The 23,762-nt window shown below is 42.5% G+C and overlaps 1 protein-coding gene across 1 annotated transcript in view; it reads left to right on the top strand.

Annotated features, from left to right (window-relative positions):
• LOC138446799 (ATP-binding cassette sub-family C member 4-like) overlaps positions 1 to 23,762 on the top strand; it is a 175,207-nt gene that overhangs the window by 33,306 nt on the left and 118,139 nt on the right. The window contains 5 exon segments of the mRNA XM_069602131.1: positions 832 to 957; positions 2,499 to 2,748; positions 12,314 to 12,415; positions 16,202 to 16,291; positions 17,482 to 17,673. Coding sequence (XP_069458232.1) covers positions 832 to 957; positions 2,499 to 2,748; positions 12,314 to 12,415; positions 16,202 to 16,291; positions 17,482 to 17,673 — 760 coding nt within the window.

Below are 23,762 nucleotides of genomic sequence, written 5' to 3'. Positions count from 1 at the left end.
TATTTTTGTTAAGCTTGTTTTAGAGCCACTTTCAGGTAGTGTATTTATGTCTTGTTTTATTTTAATGTTTCCATTAAGTTATAGGCACCCCAAGGGCAAGGTTGACCTTAATTATGTCTTTATAAAACCCCACAGTCCCAGCAGCATATGTGATAGAACAGTGGCTGGTGATGAAGGGCCTAATGGTGATGAGATAGACCTGAAGCAGGTCCCAGAGGGTTGGAGGTGGGTCATTATCCAGGTTGTCAGGTGATGGAGGTATTATGCTGTTTGAAGATTTTTTCCCTTGAGTTCTTTCTTTTTATGTGTGACTTTAACATGTGATATTTTTGTCTATTTGAGATTTCCTTTCCTGTCTTTGCTGTGGAGAGATGTTCCTTATCTTTCAAGGCTCTGTTCCAATGCTACCAGGTCTCTAAAGATTGTCTTGCTCTCTTTTCCCAGTGGAATTAACAGCCCCATCTTTTCAGCTCCCCAGAATTTTGCTCCTATTTTTTTACATCATAGACACTGTCTTCCTGGTGCACCCCTTTCTGCCTTCTCTGCCCAAGCACAACCTCCTTGGGAAGATGGGTTGTATCTGACTCATTTCATGTCTTCCTTAGCTGATATGGCAAGTTCTCCAAGTTACTTCTTGAATTGGACTGAATGGTTGACCTCCCAATTGAAGTTTTTCTCAATTTGTACTTTGAGTAGGACTTGCATGTGTTGTCAGCTCAAAAGAGCTATAGAAAATAATTTGATCACTGATCCCTCCATGTGCCCACTGTTGCTGCTACAGAAAGTTATGCTGTGATCACTAAAACTTATTTCTCATGTCTGTCCTCTCAGGAGTAAGACTGCAGCTCTCAGAGACAGGAGGATCAGTACCATGAGTGAAGTTATAAGTGGCATCAAAACAATAAAAATGAATGCTTGGGAAAAGTTATTTATAGACCTTATTTCCACACTGAGAAGGTAAGGTGTTTTTTTTTTTTTTATGTATCACATTGTGTGTTTGTACTGTTCTATTTCCTATTTTTACTAAATGGTTTAGAAGTCTTACTGAGTTTTCACATTAAGGTAAATTTAAATAGTACCTCTCCATCCCCCCATATGTGGCGGGAGGGTTAAGGGGAATAGTAGAGATGTCATTTTCAGCTGCTCTTCCATTTACCATCTTCTTGAAATACATATGATTCTTACTTATACAGAAATGAAATTCCAAATACTTCTTAATACTGCAAATTCCAAATAAACAATGATTCTAAGATATTAGTGTTTGAGATGATATTTAGACTAAAGCTATAAGTTAATGTAGCATAAATGGGGAGATTATGGATTGAGTGTGCCTGTATCAGTATTATGGATCAGTATTACTCATTCCAAATAGAGCCATGAAAATACTATTTCTTTGTCTTTGCTTTATGTTTGTAGATTAAAAAAAAAAACACGTTTCATTTAAATATCTGATGAGTGTTTATACTCTAGCACAGGGTACTTAGAATTCTCTGGGAGTACCCTGTCACCTCTCACTTTGCATCTTTGCAGGGGCCCCGCCCTCTGTTGGAAATACATGTTCATCTTCCTTCTTCTCTGGTCTCTGCCAGTCCTAACTGACTCCTGCTCATCTTCTCAGGGTCCACATGTGTGTGACCTGTCCTGTCTCTACTGCTCTGAGTTACATGACTCAGCTCTGTGCTCCTGTGTGGATGTGCTGGCTGCCTCTGTCTAATGTCTTGGTTTCTCACAAATTTTGTGTTTATTCTTTTTTAAAAATGTACACACGCATCACACTACATCTTTTTCATTTCTTTACTCATTTATTTTTGGTTGTGCTGGGTCTTCATTGCTGTGCACAGGCTTTCTGTAGTTGTGGCGGGCGGGGGCTACTTTTCATTGCTGTCCTTGGGCTTCTAACTGGTGGTTCTCTTGTTGCGAAGCACAGGCTCTAGGTGCACAGGCTTCAGTAGCTGCAGTAATGCACGGGCTCTCGAGCTTGTGCTCAGTAGCTGTGGTGCACAGGCTTAGTTGCTCTGCAGCATGTGGAATCTTCCAGACCAGAGACTGAGCCCATGTCTGCTGCATTGGGAGGCCAATTCTTATCCACAGGACCATCAGGGAAGTCCCGAGGTTTATTATTCTTTTCCTCTCCAAGTTTATGAGGTCTTGGTGGGGATGGGCATTTTTTCCTGTCATCAATGAGGAGCCCAGCACAGGATATGTGATTGTGAATGCTTGTTGAATGTATGTTCAAATCCTGTTGAATTGAGCCCAGTTTTTAAAAGTGTGACATTACGACTTCATTTAGTTGGAAAAGTGAAGTGGCGATGAAGTGTGTAGTCCCTGGTTTGGAGCAGAGTCCCAGGTGTGCACCTTGAGTGTCTCCATGACATGATTGAGGGTTTACCTTAATCTGTGTCCACTCCCTAAAAAGGGGCCACTCACACAGAGCACTTGAATTCATGCATTGGATGTCAATGGTTCTTAAAAATGCTATTTCCTACTGTCCTTTCTAGGAAGGAAATTTCCAAGATTCTGAAAAGTTCCTACCTTAGAGGAATGAATTTGGCATCATTTTTTGCTGTCAGCAAAATCATGATTTTTGTCACCTTCATCACCAATGAGCTCCTTGACAACCTGATCACAGCCAGCCAAGTGTTTGTAGTGGTGACACTGTTCGAGGCTCTGCGGTTTTCAAGCACCCTTTACTTCCCCATGGCCGTCGAGAAGGTGTCAGAGGCCATTGTCAGCATCCAAAGAATCGAGGTTTGGTGAAAGATAACTTTTTTCCATTGCAGGTGGATTCTTTGTAAATTGCCTCCTTTTTTGTGGTGTCACTGTGTTCTAGTTAGGTGAGATTTACCTCTCTCAGTGTCAAATCTGTCAGTCATTCCAAACTGTCTTACATATTCCAGTCTCATCTTAGGTAGAATGCATTACAAAGCACGTAGGATCCCTGCTCATTTAGGGGCAGTAATATCAGTAGCAGTGGCACAGGCTCTATGTGCAGTGATGCTCGCAGGGCAATTAAAGTGACCAAAAGCAAGAAAAGGAAGGAAGCAGACTGCATCTCCTGTGCTGACTCAAATGAGATTTGTGTGTGTGTGATGAGGTTTCTATACTGTAAAAAATTATTACCCATAAAACAGATCAGCCATACTGGGTCATTTCTGATTCCCTGAGTTTATCATTCTTTCTTATGGGACTTCTAGCAACACTGATAAGGGATGGTCCATGCAGTTTACAAAATTTCTCTTTCATAGCTTTCACGTTTTGAAATAAGACATTCAGGAATATCCTTGGACTGTAGTGATGTAATGAGTGACACAGTAATTTGTCCAAGATGGAAGTTTCATGTGTGTGTTGTGTGGCTGTGGTTTTATTATTGTTGATATTGGTCTAATTTATCTTAAGGCCTTTAACTAATTGGATGAGGCCCACCTACATTATTAAGGATAATCTGCTCCATGCTCTACTGAAAGTTTACTTATTTAAGTGTTCATCTCATCTAAAAAATACTTTCACTGTAATACATGTTTGAACAAGTGTCTGGGAACTGTGGTTTACCTAAATTAATGTAAAAGTAACCATCACACCCTCTTGAATCCCTATGTCCTTCTTTGAGCTCTTGGACATGACTTTGTCCTCACTAAGCCAGGTGTAAATGGATTTCTTTCCCTCCCTGAGCTCCAGACTTACCTAAAGGGCAGATACAGTGGCTCGTTCATCTTTGCAGTCCTCTCAAATAGCAGATGCTTAGAAAATATTTAACTGAAGAAAACTTCCAGTTTCATCATGTCTGGGCTCTTGCAAATGCCTAACCATTAAGTATGGTAGTAGTGGAAAAACTAGTAACTCTGATTCTTTGGTAGATTATGTGATACACCAGGAACTATGACATGAAAGGGGTCCTGCAGAAGGTTTTCAGGGAATTGTGCTCAAATATTTGGGTAGGGTTTTTTATTCCTTTCCCACCAGAATGCAATTGAACTATCCGAGGCCTGAAATTTCTTCCCATGTAGATGTGTGTAGTAATATTAAAATTATGATTTGGGGAGAATATTGAATTTTCTGGGGCTGACAAATTTTCTTTGCCAGGCTGCTTTATATTCTGATGAAGGAAGCACTTGTGATCTGGGCAGAAAACCTAAAATTTCCCTTGTGTATACTAGATGTCTGGCAGGAAGTTGGTCTAAGAATTTAGAGATTTGTCAGAAGTAGCTATTTTCAGTAAAGATGTGACCAATGGCTGAGAATAAGAGTGGTGAGAAGAGTAGGTGTTATCATGGAAAACTGCTTCCTGGTGAAGTGAAATGAAGTCACTCAGTCATGTCTGACTCTTTGTGACCCCATGGACTGTAGCCTACCAGGCTTCTCCGTCCATGGGATTTTCTAGGCAAGAGTACTGGAGTGGATTGCCATTTCCTTCTCCAGGGGATCTTCCCAACCCAAGGATCTAACCCAGGTCTCCCGTATTGCAGGCAGATGCTTTACCCTCTGAGCCACCAAGGAAGCCCTTGCTTCCTGGTGGGTTGAAGTAATTGGTGTAGACTTTCATTCAGATATTAAATGCTTCTTCAGCCCATATAGTTCTACAGCCTTTTAAAATATTTAGTTGTCTAGTTAATCAGAATCACCTAGATCACTTCAGTTCAATTCAGTTGCTCAGTCATGTCTGACTCTTTGCCAACCCCATGGACCACAGCACACCAGGCCTCCCTGTCCATCACCAACTCCCGAAGCCTACTCAAACTCATGTCCATCGAGTTGATGACGCCATCCAACCATCTCATCTTCTGTCATCCCCTCCTCTTCCTGCATTGATCTTACCCAGCATCAGGATCTTTAAACCTACATGATCATACTTTGGAGTTTCTGTTTCACTAGGATATTTTATTTCTTTCCCACCAAAATTCAATCAAACTGTCTGAGGCTTGAAATTTCTTCTCATGTAGATGTGTGCAGTAATATTAAAATTATGACCTGGGGAAAACTTTGACTTTTCTGGGGCTGACAAACTTTCTTTGTCAAGCTGCTTTGTGTTCTGATGAAGGAAGCACTTTTGATTTGGGCAGAATCAAAAGCAATTTGAATGGTCTAGTGGTTTTCCCCACTTTCTTCAATTGGAGACTGAATTTGGCAATAAGGTGTTCATGATCTGAGCCACAGTCAGCTCCCAGTCTTGTTTTTTTTTTGCTGACTATATAGAGCTTCTCCATCTTTGGCTGCAAAGAATATAATCAATCTGATTTCGGTATTGACCATCTGGTGATGTCCTTGTGTAGAATCTTCTCTTGTGTTGTTGGAAGAGGGTGTTTGCTATGACCAGTGCGTTCTCTTGGCAAAACTCTATTAGTCTTTGCCCTGCTTCATTCTGTACTCCAAGGCCAAATTTGTCTGTTACTCCAGGTGTTTCTTGACTTCGTACTTTTGCATTCCAGTCCGCTATAATGAAAAGGACATCTTTTGGGGGTGTTAGTTCTAAAAGGTCTTGTAGGTCCTCATCGAACTGTTCAGCTTCTTCAGCGTTACTGGTCAGGCCATAGGCTTGGATTACCGTGATACTGAATGATTTGCCTTAGAAATGAACAGAGATTATTCTATCATTTCAGAGATTGCATCCAAGTATTGCATTTCAGACTCTTTTGTTGACTATGATGGCTACTCCATTTCTTCTAAGGGATTCCTGCCCACAGTAGTAGACGTAATGGTCATCTGAGTTAAATGCACCCATTCCAGTCCATCTTAGTTTGCTGATTCCTAGAATGTCGATGTATACTCTTTCCATCTTCTGTTTGACCACTTCCAACTTGCCTTGATTCATGGACTTAACATTCCAGGTTCCTATGCAATATTGCTCTTTACAGCATCAGACCTTGCTTCTATCACCAGTCACATCCACAACTGGCTGTTGTTTTTGCTTTGGCTCCATCCCTTGATTCTTTCTGGGGTTATTTCTCCACTGATCTCCAGGAGCAAACTGGGCACCTACCAACCTGGGGAGTTCATCTTTCTATCCTATCTTTTGCCTTTTCATACTGTTCATGGGGTTCTCAAGGCAAGAATACTGAAGTGGTTTGCCATTCCTTTCTCCAGTGGACCACATTCTGTCAGAAGTATGGACAGAGGTTCATGACATTGTACAGGAGACAGGGATCAAGACCATTCACAATAAAAAGAATTGCAAAAAAGCAAAATACCTGTCTGAGGAGGCCTTACAAATAGCTGTGAAAAGAAGAGAAGCAAAAAGCAAAGGAGAAAAGGAAAGATATACCCATTTGAATTCAGAGTTCCAAAGAATAGAAAGGAGAGATAAGAAAGCCTTCCTAAGTGATCATTGCAAAGAAATAGAGGAAAACAATAGAATAGGAAAGACCAGAGATCTCTTCAAGAAAATTTGAGATACCAATGGAACATTTCATGCAAAGATGGGCTCAATGAAGGACAGAAATGGTATGGACCTAACAGAAGCAGAAGATATTAAGAAGAGGTGGCAAGAATACACAGAAGAACTATACAAAAAAAGATCTTCACAACCCAGATAATCATGATGGTGTGATCACTCACCTGGGGCCAGACATCTCATCTAGGAACGAGATGATGTGGTTAGGTTTAGGGTGAAATAGGGAGACTTGGCCAGATTTGTGAGATACTTGGGGCATGTCTTAAGTTGGGTATTTAGGGTGGAAAAGGTGGATCTCAGGCTGCTTCACATTTGGGGGCTATAAAATCACCTGGATTCACTCAAATAATGAATGCTAGAAGAGAACCAAACTTGAGGGGGAGAGCATGAACTTGGTTTTGAATTCTGAGATGCTTAGAAATATCTAAATGTTTGCTATAAGACCCATTTCAATGACTGCCCTTGGCCTGATTCAGCTTCCTATTCTGTTCAGTTCAGTTCAATTGCTTAGTTGTGTCTGACACTTTGCAACTCCATGGACTGCAGCACCCCAGGCTTCCCTGTCTATCACCAACTCCTGAAGCTTGCTCAAACTCTTGTTCATTGAGTTGGTGATACCATCCAACCACTTCATCCTCTGTCGTCTCATTCTCCTCCTGCCTTCAATCTTTCCCAGCATCAGGGTCTTTTCCAATGAGTCAGTTCTTCACATCAGGTGGCCAAATTATTCGAGTTTCAGCTTCAGCATCAGTCCTTCCAATGAACGAACATTCAGGACTGATTTCCTTTAGATTTGACTGGTTGGATCTCCTTACAGTCCAAGGGACTCTCAAGGGTCTTCTCCAACACCAAAGTTCAGAAGCATCAATTCTTCAGCACTCAGCTCTTTTTATAGTCCTACTCTCACATCCATACATGACTCCTGGAAAAACCATAGCTTTGACTAGATGGACGTTTGTTGGCAAAGTAATGTCTCTGTTTTCTAATATGCTGTCTAGGTTGGTCATAGCTTTTCTTCCAAAGAGCAAGTGTCTTTTAATTTCGTGGCTGCAGTCACCATCTTCAGTGATTTTGGAGCCCAAGAAAATAAAGTCTGTCACTGTTTCCATTGTTTCCCCAAATATTTGCCATGAAGTGATAGGGCCAGATGCCATGATCTTAGTTTTTCTGAATGTTGAGTTTTAAGCCAACTTTTCACCCTCCTCTTTCACTTTCATTAAGAGGCTCTTTAGTTCTTATCCTTTTATCCTGTTATTTAGTTCCTATCCTGTTATTTAGCTCCTATCCTGTTATTTAGCTCCTATGCTGTTATCTAACAGGTAATAGACAATGATTAGATATTTATTTTCTTCCTCAACCTGCCTCTCACTTAGATGAGTTAATATCCAACTAGAAGGTGAAAAGGGCAGCAAGAGTGGAAGAAAAGGTCAGCTGAGTTTACTGACAGGTGGTTAGAGCTGTGTGAGGTTTGACCACAGATAGGCTGGAAGTGTGGTGGACATGAGGAGTTTAGAATACAGTGTGGGGTTGAGCTCTGCTGCCCCACTGTCCCCTGAAGGCTGGAACTCAGTAGATTGGATGGTCATCTCCTAGGATTTCTTCTCAGGTCATATCTGGGAGTCCTAGGAAGGAAATCCACCACCCCTGCCTACCTTAGAGAGGGTGTGGTGGTCCATACCCACAGGCAGACCTACACGTGTCTTCATAGTTTTGTGTCTTCTTGTTTATGCATGCTTTTCAATTTCCTTTTTTCATATAGAGAATATGAGGATTTATTATGATTTTATAGGTCCCAGAAGTCCCTCTATTTTTTTCTTAATAAGAAAAGGGGTCTGAAGGTCTTGGCATTGAAATACTCCACTAGAATGGTAAATATCTTGTCTCTGAAGCACTGAAAGTCTTCAGTGATTTTACATGCCATAAAATGTACCTCTGAGGTTATATTGTTCATAAAGCAGGTTTTCCATTTCCAGCCACTGGGAACTCTTTTTGGCTACAGTTCTGATGTTGATACTTTCCTGCAGAACCTGTTCTGGGTCTAAGAGAAATTTAATTTCAGCTTTTTCATTAGCCTGAGTCCTGGAGGAGAATCCAGCCAGCACTTCTGCACCTTCATGAGTTGGTCATGTGCTGAATGGAGTGTCATTTAACCCCTGGAAGCCTGTGACTCTTTCCCTACTCAGACCTAATATTTGTGAACAGGCACTCAATAGATTCAATTCCTTACTTAGTGCTTGTTCTTTACTTTATTCTTCTTTTATTGAAAGTGGAAAATTTCTGTTCTACTGTGCACATACTTAACATTGTTTTTTTTTTTTTTTTTGTCTTGGTAACGCATTTAAGCTAAACTTGGAATTTCTGTCTAGACAAAATGTATAACATACATGTGTAACCTTTGGCTTGTTGCCGTGTTAGCTCAGACTGTGTAAGGCTATAGCAGTCATGCAGTCAGTGTTTGTACTGATTTGAACCAGCCCTACAGTCTGTTCCTTGCCTTACCCATGATGGGTTGACTCTGTGCAAAGCTTGGTCTCAGTTGGAGTTGTGACTGTAGTGCACGAATGATGAAGTGTCTCTCATCTATGTGACTTACTATCTTTCTGAGGATTCAGAGGTTGGGAGGGCACTAGATTGTCCTGAATGGTTCCATGGAGGGTTAGCCTTTGAGATGGACTCAGAAGGATGGGTGGGGTTAGTACTCAGGGCATCCAGGCAGAGGCCACCTGGGGAGTGTGGACTTAGGTACTGAAGGGTCTCTGGGTGTGTTAAGCATGGTGGACGCTCAGAGGTGCTGTAAAGAGATCAGGAAGAAGCGGTGTTGGGATCGGTTTGGTGGTGTTGGGGAGGGCTGGTGAAGCAACCAGCCAAAGAAAAGTATTAACATTTTCAGTGGTTAATAGTGGGTGGAATTCTGAAATTATATTGTTTTGAGAGAAAACCATTGGGAGAGGGATGCCTGTGTCAGAACAGGTGAGAGCTGGTACCTGGCTGACTACGGAAGAGGTGGTGTGGAGATAGAACTCGGGCTGTGGTGGTTGAGAGTCTGCAGAGGAGTCCTCAGACTGCCGTCCGTCCACCCTGTCTCCTGCTGGACTCGGGCTTGGGGCGGGGAGGAGGAGCCATGCCCAGCGTTAGGCTCTCAGTGAGCCTGGATGAGAGGAAGAGGGAACAAGTGGATGGCGTCTCCCACCAGCTGGCCTTTGAGAGAGATGCAGGGATCACGATGTCTTTCTTTTCCTGCACAGAAGCAGGTTTTCATGTTCAGTTTTTACCAGTTGTTCTTTTGCAGTAGAAGATCACAATCACATTTATGATTTGGAGGCATGATATTCTGGGTGTCAAGGACTTGAAGTGTGTTTATGATTTTTAGGGTAATAGGTTACTGATTATGTGTTGTTTTCTTTCTCCCACATCCTCAGATACTTATTTCAGTTTCCCCCTATGTTGGTTTGGACTCAGTTTGCCCATGAGTCCTAGAATTACCCATGTTAAAGCTGCTTACACAGATAATTTATTTTTCTCTCATGCAAGTGTCCTTATAAGGCTCTGTTTGGGTTTCCTGGGGCTGCTGTTACCAAGTACCACAAACAGGTGCTTAAAACCCTAGAAATTGATTGTGTCTCAGTCCTGGAGCCTAGAAGTCTGAAGTCAAGGAGTCAGCAGGGTCACCATCCCTCTGAATCCTGCAAGAGGGAAGACTTCCTCGCCTCTGTTAGCTTAGGTTGTTGCAGGAAAACCTTGATCTTCCTTGGCTTGTAACTGCCATCACTCCAGCTTCTGTCTCCATCATCACACGGGCATTTCCTGCCAGAGTGTGTGTCCCTGGTTTTCTCTTCTTATAAGGACACTAATATTGGATTTGGGGCCTACCCTACTCCAGTGTGATCTCACCTTAATTGATTACATCTGCAGCAACCCTTTTTTTAAGTCATATTTTGAGGTAATAGTTTAGGATTTCAGCAGACTTTTTTGTGGGAATCATCCTCCATGGTGTTAGGGACTCAGACTTTCTGTTTTCTAACAAAAATTTAATTTTATCTGTGCTGGGTCTTCCTTGCTGCACAGATTTTCTCTAGCTGTGGCAAGCAAGCTTCTTACTGCGGTGACTTCTCTTGTGGAGCACGGGCTCCAGGTGCCCAGGCTTCGGTAGCTGTGGCACTAGGGCTCTGAGCTCAGACTCAGGAGTTGTGGCACATGGGCTTAGTTGCTCTGAGGCATGTAGAATCTCCTAGACCAGGGATCAAATTCATGTCCCCTGCATTGGCAGGCAGATTCCTATCAACTGCATCACTAGGGAGGTCCCAGACTCTTTCCTGTTACTCCATTGTGTATGGCCTTGACCAAGCTAGCAGCCTCCATAGCCCAGGCCATCGGGCAGAGGAAGGTTCTGGACATTGTCACTCTCCACTGACAAGGATTCAGTCACGTGGCTGCTCCTATCTGCTTGGGAGCCTGGAGAGCGAGGGCCTTCTTCCAGGCTGCCACTTGCAGCTAAAATCTGAGGTTTGGGAAGAATGAGAGCAGACTTTGAGGACAGCCTGCAGTCTCTGCCACATTTTCATGGTTCTTGGAGGAGGTGATGGCACTGGGGTTGTCTCAGTTGTTTACTCAATTTCTCTGCCATAGTAGCTTTTCTTGTTGGATTATGTCCAGCATTTGCAGGACAGGAGGGAGTTTTCCTGCATAAGATTATGCTAGCTTTGTAGTGGTTCTCAGGAGTTGGTTTTAATCAGCTACATTCCACTGAATAACTGCTAAGCAATGTGAACACGGCAAGAAGTGGGAGCTACAGTCATTCCTGTTGTAGGAGAGAGGGCAGTATCCAAGAAGAGAGACAGTGATTGTGGAAAGATGCTTGTAAAATATTTTTAAGAGAAATTTAAGAGCACTTCATTTTTAGAATAACGACTTAAGTGATAAGTAATGGAAAACAGTGATACTGACTTAAAACATTAGGAGAAAGGCAGAGTGTGTTTAAGTGCCCAAGGAAAGGTCATGATGCAAAACAGGCATCGCCAGGGTTTTCGTTTGGCATCTCTGCCATTGGTCTTGTTGTCCCAGCCTGTCCTGTGCCCCTTGATGCGTGAAGGCCTGGGCATGGCCTTCCTTGCTGTGTTCCTAGCAGTGTCACGTGGTGCTTGGCACCTCATGGGATTCAGTAAGTAATTGTGGAATTGTTTCCTACCAATTCTCCTGTTTGTTGTTAGTAACTCAAAAGGTAAACAATAAAAATATCCAGGTTGTAAATGTGTTGAAGTTTTGAGTCGTAATTTCTCTTTAAGGAGGAACCAGTATACTTGTTGAGAAAGTCACTATTTGTTCATGGCCAGGAACTGTTTGTTTTATATGTATATATATATATCTGTATGTTTATATATAGGGCTTCCCAGGTGGTACTAGTGACAAATAACCTTGTGTTTATATGGCTTCCCAGGTTGCACAGTAGTAAAGAATCCTCCTGCCAATGCAGGAGATGCAAGAGATGCAGGTTTGATCCCTGGGTTGGGAAGATTCCCCGGAGAAGGAAATGGCAACCAATTCTAGTATTCTTGCCCAGAAAATCCCATGCAGGTCTCAAAAGAGTCATACTTGACTGAGCAATTAAATAACAGTGTTTGTATATGAAATATTCTTATATATGCTTTATATATAAATATGTTTACATATACACATACATATGTATATAAAATACTATGCATACTATATATACTATATTATATGATTTTGTATACCATATAATATATATTATTCTATATAATATATATTATTTAGTATGTTCTGATATAAAACAAAACTAGTTTGCATGCAGCTGACAAAATGATATGTAGGCTGTATAAAATCTTTTATTATAAATTCCAGAAAAGCAACTATTTTTGTTTGTACCTTGTTCTTGCAGTTTAGCCCTCTGTGTTTCTCCTTTTTCTGTAGAACTTCCTATTACTTGATGAGATACCTCAGCTCAACCCTCAGTTGGCATCAGATGGTGAAACGATAGTGCACATGAACGATTTCACTGCTTCTTGGGATAAGGTAACAAGTCCTCCACCCCAAGATCATGACTACTAATTGACAACTGAACATAGGTTTATGGGAGAATGATGAGGTTTTCCACATGGTGTAAAAGGTGATTTGTTCATATATTAAGAGTATGTTATAAAACGTCTCAAAATCAGAAATAAGGTTTGCAGCTAATGGAGATTAAGTGTAAAAATCAGCCTAAGAAGTTTGACATGTTGCTCTTTATTTCATTTTCAAGAGAGCTTTCAAAGTAGTAGCACATTTTGAATTTAAAGTACATGTGTTTATAATGTCAGAATTTACAGGATTGGATGGACAAAATGCTGCAGTGTGGAATGGTTTAACTAATGAATATACAGTTGTTAAAGAGGCTTTGGGGAATCAGTGTACATTTTTTGCCTTGATTATCAGATCACTTTATTGTACATGCAGTGAGGCCATGATCTGGATCTTTGCTATGGGGTAGAGTGGGGGCTCCCCCATCCTAAGCTTCTGGATGGTTCTGGCTATTTTGGTAGCAGCCAGGGGCAGGAAGGAAGCAGCAGGTGGGTGTAGTGAGCACCAGTGATTCCTAGTTGAAGGGCTGCAGTGTGTGGAAACTGACAGGGAAAACTGGTGATTTTCCAGCCCCTGGTTTATCTATGACTTTCTGGCAAGCAGAAAAAAACAAGGGTCCACTTTCAAAATTGCACATGCAATGCTGCCTCCTTTATCAATGGCTGAAATGTTCCTGCCTCCGTGGTTCGCTGGTCCTCTGTGCACATCCTCCTGTATCAGTGTGGATTAGTCAAGAGAAAAGAACCCCACCATGGGAGAGGGAGTTCCATGCAGGGAATTAGTTGCATAGATGATAAGAGTGGGCAAAAGCAGAAACAGCAAAATGGTGGTGGGTGAGACAACCCAGAAATTAGCAAAGGCAGGAAACTGTTCCCGCCCAAGAGCCGGGAGGACCCAGGAAGGAGATGTCTCTACCAGAGGGTCCACTCTCCAGAGCAGAGCTCAGAAGCCTGGCTGCTGTCAGAGTGGGGACCATAGGGCAAGTGTCCAGACTCTGTGGACCCCTCCTGTCTTTCATGCCTGTGACTGTTTTGCCGCCTGCATGGTGTTCTGTTCACCAGCTTCTGATTAAGTGCCTGCCATCTCCATCAATAGCACAGTAGGATAGTATGTTCCCGAATATATAAAACCACAGCCCTGTGCCAGTTGCACATGGCAACGCACAGAAGGTGCCTGACCTATCCTGAGAGTGTCTTATGCCTTATTCCGGTAGATTTACCTCCTGTTTCATATTTCTCATCACAGTACTCTTGAAGCATTTATGGAAAGCACTAAAATTCTGTTATAAATACCACTCCATGTGAATGCTAACATATTTTTAAATGACCCATTACCAAATTTCTTTTGTACCAAATTATGCAGCATTTTAAAATGAGCTATTTTGTTTTTATTTCAAAAACTTAATAACATGTTCTCAGATTTTTGTGCAGCTTGCATTGTAAAACAGAACAGCCTGTTATGTTGTCCTGGCCTTGCCTATGGAAGGTCATTAGTAATTATGGCTGTCAGGTTAGATCATGGGTGAGAGATCCCTTGGACGGGGAACAGAGACATTGGGGTTTTAAAGAGAAGCTGAATCTGAATGAAGCCCCTGCCGGGTTGGAAGGCAGGAGATAGACACGAACTCTCTGTAACCTGCTCCATTAGAGAGCCAGGTGGGCAGGTGGGCAGGTAGGGGCAGGTTTCAGGGACCCAGGTCTCATTCATGAAATGATGGAACTTGGTTTTAATCTTGAAGATGTAAAATAAATGGTCCTGTTGTAGCCTCCATTTATTCATGGGGTTTTCAACTATGTCTGGTACAGAGTGGGGGCTCAGCTGATGATCCTTGTTGAGTAAGCATCCCGAGTCTGGATTACCAGGGGTTGACTGGACCCAGCACGTGTGCGCTGCTGAGTGCTGCCCTCTACTGGTCTCGGCCGAGTAGTGCCCGATCCTGAAGCCTGAGCAGGGAGGGAACTCAGTGTCTGACCCTGGGAAACTGTGAGGGGTGGTGACAGGGAGCTGATGTTGGCATGTGACTCATTGTTTTTTAGTCATAACTGAGTGATGAGTAATAAAATAGGAACCCTAAGTTTCAGAAAAGAATAAAGAAGTGGAGAAGGTTAAAAAATATTTCTTATGTTTTAACATCTAGCTTCTTATTGGTAGATTTACAGTTTCTTTTTAAATCTGGGGCTGGTGTTTTTGACCACGCAAAATAACTGTCACTTTTTAGCATGTGAATGCTTTATAATTAGTTCATTTCTTTCCGGAGAAATTTTTCATTTTGAGGAAGATTCAGACTTTTAAATTCAGAGTCATGTTTTTAGTCTTTGGGGCACTTTAGAGTCAAGTGTCACCATTCATTTTTTTTTTTTTTAAGCATTGGCAGCTACTGACAATTTTCTTAACACTTATGATATGTAAAGACATACATGAGCCTGTAAGTCTCTCAGGAATGTGACTTGTTATTGGCACAATGAATACTTTGTCCTCCGTTGCATTGGGTGGGGGTACTAGCGCATCTATCTCCATGGTTTTTATTGTTATTTTGTTCCTTTGGGCTTCCCTGGTGGCTCAGACAGTAAATAAGCTGCCTGTTTTTCTTCAGTAGAAGTACTTTTTTATCCTCCATTCAGCCAAGAAAGGTAATGTATATAAATACATATAAAATTGAGGCTTTATCGCTTTGATTCATCATGTCATAATTAACTTATTCCCCATTTATTGTTGTTGTTGGAGGTGGTAGTATTAAATTAGAGCTGTTGTTAAAAATTAGAGCTTGGACCATTATTAATAACACGTAATTTGCCAAGAGTGACTATTATATAAAGTACCCCTTCGCTTGCTGAGCACTACTGAGGTTCATTCTTTATCAAATGAAAGTGGAGAGATTAGTGGAGATTTCAAATTATTTAATTAAAGGGCCAGGCATTCCAGGAACTTACGCTGCCACCTTGTGGGGATTGATGATGCTTTTGAACTGGGGTGCTGGAGAAGACTCTTGAGAGTCCCTTGGACAACGAAGAGATCAAACCTGTCAACCTTAAAGGAAATCAGTCCTGAACATTCATTGGAAGGACTGATACTGAAGCTGAAGCTCCAACATTTTGGCCATCTGATGTGAAGAACTGACTCATTTGAAAAGAAGACCCTGATGCTGGGAAAAATTGAAGGCAGAAGGAGAAGGGGATGACAAAGGATGAGCTGGCTGGATGGCATCACCAACTCCACGGACATGAGTTTGAGTGTGCTCTGGGAGTTGGTGATGGACAGGAAAGCCTGGCATGCTACAGTCCATGGGGTCGCCAAGAGTTGGACACGACTGAGTGACTGAACTGAATTGAACTGTGAAGATTAATGAGACAGTTAAAACCAAAAGTCAGGATGTAAACCTATAAATGATTAAAAACCTCCCAAGCTGGATATTCTATTAAGTGCATTATATTAATAAACTTATGTGCATTATTCAGTTTGCATTTCAGGCAGGTCCCTTGTCGTTTCTACGACTAAAATTCTGTGGGTGTCTAGAGCTATGTCCTTATGGAAATCTGGTAAAAGAATGAGCCTTGTTAACCCCCAAAGAAATATGTATGATTGGATGAAAAGGCCTCCAGGACTTACTATCTTAAAATAAGAAGGGGAAAAATGTGGATTACATTAGCATATCAATGACTATTACATAATTTTCTCTACCTTCTGAAGTAATGTATGTTACTTTATTGAAATGGTCACATTTTTATAAACTTTAATTTGCAGAAATCAGGAACCCCAACCCTACAAGACCTTTTCCTTATTGCCAAACCTGGTGAACTCTTAGCTGTGGTTGGACCTGTGGGTGCAGGAAAGGTAAGTTGTGATGCCTTTTGTCAGCTTGATGCAACACCACTGCCCTTATTAAATTTTCAGTCAAGCCCAGAGCTGTGTGTGACACAGTTTGAATTGGGTGTACCTAGAACAGCGTTTCTCAAACTGTTCCATGGAATATTAGTTTTGCAAGAAGGTTTCATGGCCAAATAAATCTAGATAAGCGCACACTGTGTTTTCCTTCTTGGTGCTTCACATTGCACAGTTGGGAACCACTGTCAGGAATTTGGACGTCTCAGTGAATGAAATTATTGATGTGACAGCTGTTCGGGTTGGATGGAGACAGCGGGGACTTATTTTCATCACAGTGGCCCCTCCAGGAAGTCTGGAGGTGGTGAAGGCTCTTCCGGGAAGCTCTGAGCATTTCCTCATGGGACTTGATGTGATCCTTTCAGTGTACGTGTCGTGAATGTTCAGCCACGTGCTGGAGCTAAAGACACAGATGTGAGCCAGACCCCGATGTCTCTACCGTCCAGAGGCAACCAGGTTTCAGGGCGAGACAGACACACAGGCAGTTGATCTCAGCCCAGTGTAGTGAGCGCTCTGATGGTGTAGACACAGACATGTCACTTCTGTGTGTCACAAGAGATTTGAAAGATGTGCACTTGCACTTAGTGTCCTGTGTTGTGAAACAAAATACAGAAACCTAAATGTGGATGTGTACACGAGAGGGTGATGATTTCCTCTATGATGGCCTTTTGCTTTTTAGACACAACGCATTTCAGAATTCTTTTAAGTAATCATCTTTGGATATATTCTTCACACATAGCTTTTTAAGGATAAGTGTTTGTCAAGTGAAGGATACCTGGATGCAGGAACAACTGCGCTAAACATCAGTTACATGAAATACACATCCTGCTGGGCTGCTCTGCTAGTGAAGGATGTTAGACATTCTTAGTTTTTGCTGAGTGTAGTGCTTCATTTGGGGGCTTCTCTTGGGCAGAGGAGATTGTTATAGTATTTTATTAATGTTCTTTATCAACCATTCATTTGCATTGACCGATAGTGTTATTTTCATGTTTTTGTCCAAACTTCCAGGGCTGTACTTTATCCTGTTCTAAATGCAAGAGGTCTATTGTGTATCAGGCACCAGCCTGGGGTCAGCTGTGCTATGGGATATGTTTCATTCTGAGTGCTCTCTGTTCACGCATGTGTGTTTCTGTCTGTTTCAGTCGTCACTGTTACGTGCTCTGCTGGGGGAGCTGCCCCCGAGCCAGGGGCAGGTCAGCGTGCACGGGAGGATCGCATATGTTCCTCAGCAGCCCTGGGTGTTCTCAGGAACTGTGAGGAGTAACATTTTATTTGGGAAGAAATATGAAAAATACCGATATGAAGAAGTAATAAAGGCTTGTGCTTTGGGAGAGGTGAGTAAGGACTTTTGAGTAGCATGTACTAGAATTTCAAATGGCAGACTTGGTTTAAACTATCAGTAAAGTTTGTTCAAAGTTCATTTTTTTTTTTTAAGTTTGAAAGATCGTTCAGTGTTGTTTAGTATTTACACCGGTCTTCTGAGTAAGTGTGCAGGCGTATATGCTACTCCTTCAATCTTGATGTCGTGACACTTACAGAATGCCTTGTTGAGGAGCGAGTTGTTTCACTTTGGGAAGTTTCATTCACTTTTAACTTATTTTCTTAGTGGACAATTACAAACATTTCTAAAATTAGAGTGTACAGCATAATGAACCCTCATGTACCCACTCCCCAGCTTCAAGCAGGAGCAGCTCGTGGCCAGTCTTGCTGCATCTCCATCCCTGCCCTCTGCCAGCCCCACCGCCACCGCCCCCACCCTCCTGGGTTATTCTGGAGCAGATCCTAGACCTCAGATTAGTTCATCTCTAAAGGTTTCAGCTCAGCTAGTAAAGAGTCTGCCTGCAATGTGGGAGACCTGGGTTTGATCCCTGGATTGGGAAGATCTGCTGGAGATGGAAACGGCTACCGCCTAGTGTATTCTAGCCTGGAGAATTCCATGGACTCTGTAGTCCATGGGGTCGCAAGGAATTGAACACAACAGAGTGGCTTTCACTTTCACTTTCAAAGCTTCCCTGGTGGCTCAGACGGTAAAGACCCTGCCTGCAGTTCAGGAGATGTGGGTTCGATTCCTGGGCTTGAAAGATCCCCTGGAGAAGGGAATAATTATCCACTCCAGTATTTTTGCCTGGTGAGCTACAGTCCATTGGGTTGCAAAGAGTCAGACACCACTGAGCAACTAACACACAAATATTTTACTAGTTTTTCTCTAAGAGGTAGGAGAGCAATTTGAAAAACATATTATTTCATCTGAAAAATAACCCAAATTCCTCAATATTATCAACCTTCTAGTTTAATGTTGCTAATCATCTCACTGAGGAGCCTCCTTTACCATTGGTTTGAATCAGACTCCACATGAGGTCTGCCCCCTGCACTTGGTTGGTGCCTCCTCGGTCCCTTTCAGTCTCTAGGTTTTTCTCTGCACTTGGTTATGACTGGTATTTTTATTTAAAGAAAATAGAATGCTTTAACATTTCTTCTTAATACTGCATTGTTTCACTGGGGGAGAGATTGTTTTCAGAAGAGACTGCGGTCCACAGAAAATGGCAAGGTGAAACTCTGAAATTTAGATGAAATCAGTGAATGAATGGTAAAAATGAAATTACCTGATAAACAGTATAATCTGGCAAAAAAGCAAAAATGTAAATACTGATGAATACTGTGTTACTCTCTTGGGTTATGAAAACCTAAATAATAGCATTAAAGGGCTTCTCCTCCCCAGGCCTATTCAGTGCAGTGTGTTCTTTTGTACTGTGAGGAAAAGATTGGGGCGGTCTTTCGAAGGTGTGGTGTTGAAGGCTCCAAACTTGCTTTGTGAAACAATAGTAATTTTGCTTGAACAAGGACTTAATATCATAGAATCATAGATTGTATCAGATGAATAGCATTTTGTGCTGATGTGAACAAAACAGAATTGCTTGTTTAATGCTCTTGTTTCTTTCCCCTGCTGCTGCTGCTGCTAAGTCACTCTAGTCATGTCCAACTCTGTGCGACCCCATAGAAGGCAGCCAACCAGGCTCCTCCATCCCTGGGATTCTCCAGGCGAGAATACTGGAATGGGTTGCCATTTCCTTCTCCAATGCATGCATGCATGCTAAATCGCTTCAGTTGTGTCCAACTCTGTGTGGCCCCATGGACAGCAGTCCACCAGGCTCCTCTGTCCACAAGATTCTCCAGGCAAGAATACTGGAGTGGGTTGCCACTTCCTGGGTTGTTGTTAATGAGAGGTCTTCTTTTGTGGAAGTGATATTGTTACTGAGTCCACTCTTTTCATACTGTGTAACAATAGCTTTTCATACTCTTCATACTCAGTAACAATATCATGAAGCACAAGCTGGAATCAAGACTCCTGGGAGAAATATCAATAACCTGAGATATGTGGATGATACCACCCTTATAGCAGAAAGTGAAGAGGAACTGAAGAGCCTCCTGATGAAGGTGAAAGAGGAGAGTGAAAGGCTGGCTTAAAACTCAACATTCAAAAAACTAAGGTCACGGCATCCAATCCCAACACTTAATGGCAAATAGATGGGGAAAAAATGGAAACAGTGACAGATTTTATTTTCTTGGGCTTAGAAATCACTGAAGATGGTGATGAAGCCATGAAATTAAAAATGCTTGCTCCTTGGAAGAAAAGCTATGACCAACCTAGACAGTGTATTAAAAAGCAGAGACATTACTTGGCTGACAAAGGTTCATCTAGTAAAGGCTATGGTTTTACCAGTAGTTATGCATGGATATGAGAGTTGGACCATGAAGAAAGCTGAGTGCCAAGGAATTGATGCTTTTGAACTGTGGTGTTGGAGAAGACTCTTGAGAGTTTCTTGAACTGCAAGGAGATACAACCAGTCCTAAAGGAAAGCAGTCCTGAATATTCATTGAAGGACTGATGCTGAAGCTGAAGGTCCAATACTGTGGCCCTCTGATGCACAGAGCTGACTCATTGGAAAAGACCCTGATACTGGGAAAGATTGAAGGCAAGAGGAGAAGGAAACAATTGAAGATGAGATGGTTGGATGGCATCAATGACTTGATGGACATGAGTTTGAGCAAGTTCTGGGACTTGGTGATGGACAGCGAAGTCTGGCGTGCTGTAGTCCATAGGATCTCAAAGAGTTGGACACGACCGAGTGACTGAACTGAACTGAGTCCAAGCTCACTCTGCTCACTGCACTGTAGGCCAATAAGTCTGAGATGAGGTGTTGAGACAAGGAAGGGGCTTTATTCAGGAAGCCCCTGACAGAGAAGATGGAAGGTTCAGTATCAGTATCAGTTCAGTTGCTCAGTTGTGTCTGACTCTTTGACAAAACATGGTCCACTGGAGATGGGAATGGCAAGCCACTTCAGTATTCTTATCTTGAGAACCTCATGAACAGTATGAAAAGGCAAAAGGATAGGACACTGAAAGATGAACTCCCCAGGTCAGTAGGTGCCCAGTATGCTACTGGAGATCAGTGGAGAAATAACTCCAGAAAGAATGAAGAGACAGAGTCAAAGCAAAAACAACATCCAGTTGTGAATATGACTGGTGATGGAAGTAAAGTCCAGTGCTGCAGAGAACCATATTGCAAAGGAACCTGGAATATTAGGTCCATGAATCAAGACAAATTGGAAGGGATCAAACAGGAGATAATAAAGGTGAACACTGATGTTGTAGGAATTAGTGAACTAAAATGGACTGAAACGGGTGAATTTAACTCAGATGACCATTATATCTACTATTGTGGGCAGGAATCCCTTAGAAGAAATGGAGTAGCCATCATAGCCAACAAAAGAGTCCAAAATGCAGTACTTGGATGCAATCTCAAAAACGACAGAATGATTTCTGTTCATTTCCAAGGCAAACCATTCAATATCATGGTAATCCAAGTCTATGTCCTGACCAGTAACGCTGAAGAAGCTGAAGTTGAATGGTTCTGTGAAGACCTACAAGATTTTCTAGAACTAACATCCAAAAAAGACATCCTTTTCATTATAGGGGACTGGAATGCAAAAGTAGGAAGTCAAGAGACACCTGAAATAACAAGCAAATTTGGTCTTGGAATACGGAATGAAGCAGGGCAAAGGCTAACAGAGTTTTGCCAAGAGAACGCACTGGTCATAGCAAACACCCTCTTCCAACAACACAAAGAAGACTCTACACATGGACATCACCAGATGGTCAACACCGAAATCAGAATGATTCTATTCTTTGCAGCCAAAGATGGAGAAGCTCTATACAGTCAGCAAAAACTAGACTGGGAGCTGACTGTGGCTCAGATCATGAGCTCCTTATTGCCAAATTCAGACTGAAATTGAAGAAAGTAGGGAAAACCACTAGACCATTCAGGTATGACCTAAATTGAATCCCTTATGATTATACAGTGGAAGTGAGAAATAGATTCAAGGGATTAGATGTTAGAGTGCCTGAAGAACTATGGACAAAGGTTCATGACACTGTACAGGAGGCAGTGGTCAAGACCATCCCAAGAAAAAGAAATGCAAAAAGGCAAAATGATTCTCTGAGGAGGCCTTACAAATAGCTGACATGGCAGGTTAGCACCTCAAAATAGCCATCTCACCAGGGGCAGGATGTCACATTCTTCTGTGAATCAGAGATGGTTGGAAATGAGGAAACAAAGTAAAAAGATCATTTAATTTTTATGCATATCTTATCAAGCAGCAAGCCTCATGCTGGGAGATGTTAGTTTCACTTCCTTATAAACCTTCACAGGTGGGCAGCGTCAGGCTATCTCCTTGAGGGAGGCCATTGCGCATGCCTGCAGTAACAAAAGCAGTAAGATAAGGATTAAAGTCACAGAAGCAGATCCAGTATGAGTTCAAAATTAACCCTTCCTGATTACAGTATCAAGGTAGCAGGAATGAGCTGGATTTTTATTAAATGGTGTTTTTAATGTGATGATCCAGTGGTTAAAACTCCATGCTCCCAATGCAGGGGGCATAGGTTCGATCTTTGGTCAAAAGCTAAGATCCTACATGCCACAAGGCGCAACCAAAAATTTAAAAACAATTTAAGAGCAATTCTATGGACTTCCCTGGTGGCTTAGATGGTAAAGGATCTGCCTGCAATGTGGGAGACCCGGGTTCAATCCCTGGGTCCAAATGATCCCTGGAGAAGGGAGTAGAACCCACTCCAGTATTTTTGCCTGGAGAATTCCATGGACAGAGGAGCCTGGCATGCTATAGTCCCTAGGGGTTGAAAGAGTCAGACACAACTGAGCGACTAACACTACACTGTAAATACTGTGTAAGAAAAGGGGGAAGCAAATGTAAACAGTGAGAACAGCAGCTCCCATTCAGAGTCTACATGCAGATCATTTTCTCTCTCTCACACGTGTGTGTATACACACATAAGAAGGTATGTAAGTTATTCTTTATGAGTGTCCTCGATGTCAAATTCCTCAATTTTGTTGGTAAAGCTGAAGCTTGGGGGATGAAACAGCTGTCCTTAACATCTGGAGCTCAAGTTCTGATCTGCCTCTTCACGACTCTAGACTCCATGCTTGTCCTCGGTGCCGTGCTGGCTTGAGGAAGTTTAAAAGAAAGAACTTTTCAAAAAGCAGGTGATGGATGAAGGTGGAAGGTGGGATGCGGAATAAACAGATCTCAGGCATTTCCTCTTTACCTTAATCATGTCCAGCTCCTGATGCCCACATCAGACTTCAAAGACCCAGGCCAGGTGTGAGTGTTTCTCTCACGACCTTGCCTTTCTGGTGAAGCTCAGCCCTGTCTTTCTGTCCCACATTTGAGCATCTCTGGAGAAGAGCAGCTGTGGGACAGTGGCTGCCATTCAGCGTTTTCCTCAGGGGCCATCGTTCTCCCTGGGGGGCGATGCTCTGTTGCAGCCACATGGCGTGACTGGACCAGTAACGTGGACAGTGTTCTGAGGCTTCCCTCACCCTGGACCATCCATGCAGCAGATTCTGTGAGAAGGGGCCCTGCAGACTGGGCTGCACAGCGATTCTTCTGTATGTGATGAGACAAACGTTTACAAAGATGGCCTGCTCTCCTGTTGGCATGGTCAGGACAGAGAGTTGGGGCCCCTGGTGCCCTTTCTCTCCTTGGCAGGAAGGTGGCCTAGGGCAGAGGAGTAGCGAGAGGGGAGTCCTGGACCCGGCTGTGTGACTCCTGCTCTTACTTTGAACACATCCTGTTACCTGCCTGAGGTTTCCACAGCAAAATGAGGACACTGGTTCAGCGGTTTTCCAAGAGGTTTTGTTGCTGCTCTGAAATGTCCTCTGTGACTGATTAGCAATTAGCAAGGGGTTAGCAAGGGGTTAGCAAGGTCTTTGCAGCACTTGGGAACCATTTAATGAGTTATGAGAGCCTCTGCTTATCTCCTTTTGGAATCCATGTGTCAGTGAATGAACATAAGATGGTCACAGCTAGTAGAGGTGTCTAGAGTTATTTTGGGCTTCCTTGGTGG

This window comes from Ovis canadensis, chromosome 10 (assembly GCF_042477335.2).
Source record: "Ovis canadensis isolate MfBH-ARS-UI-01 breed Bighorn chromosome 10, ARS-UI_OviCan_v2, whole genome shotgun sequence".
In the NCBI taxonomy this organism is placed as follows: domain Eukaryota; kingdom Metazoa; phylum Chordata; class Mammalia; order Artiodactyla; family Bovidae; genus Ovis; species Ovis canadensis.
Note: the sequence above shows the minus strand (reverse complement) of the source record. Positions and strands in the feature narration are given on the sequence as shown.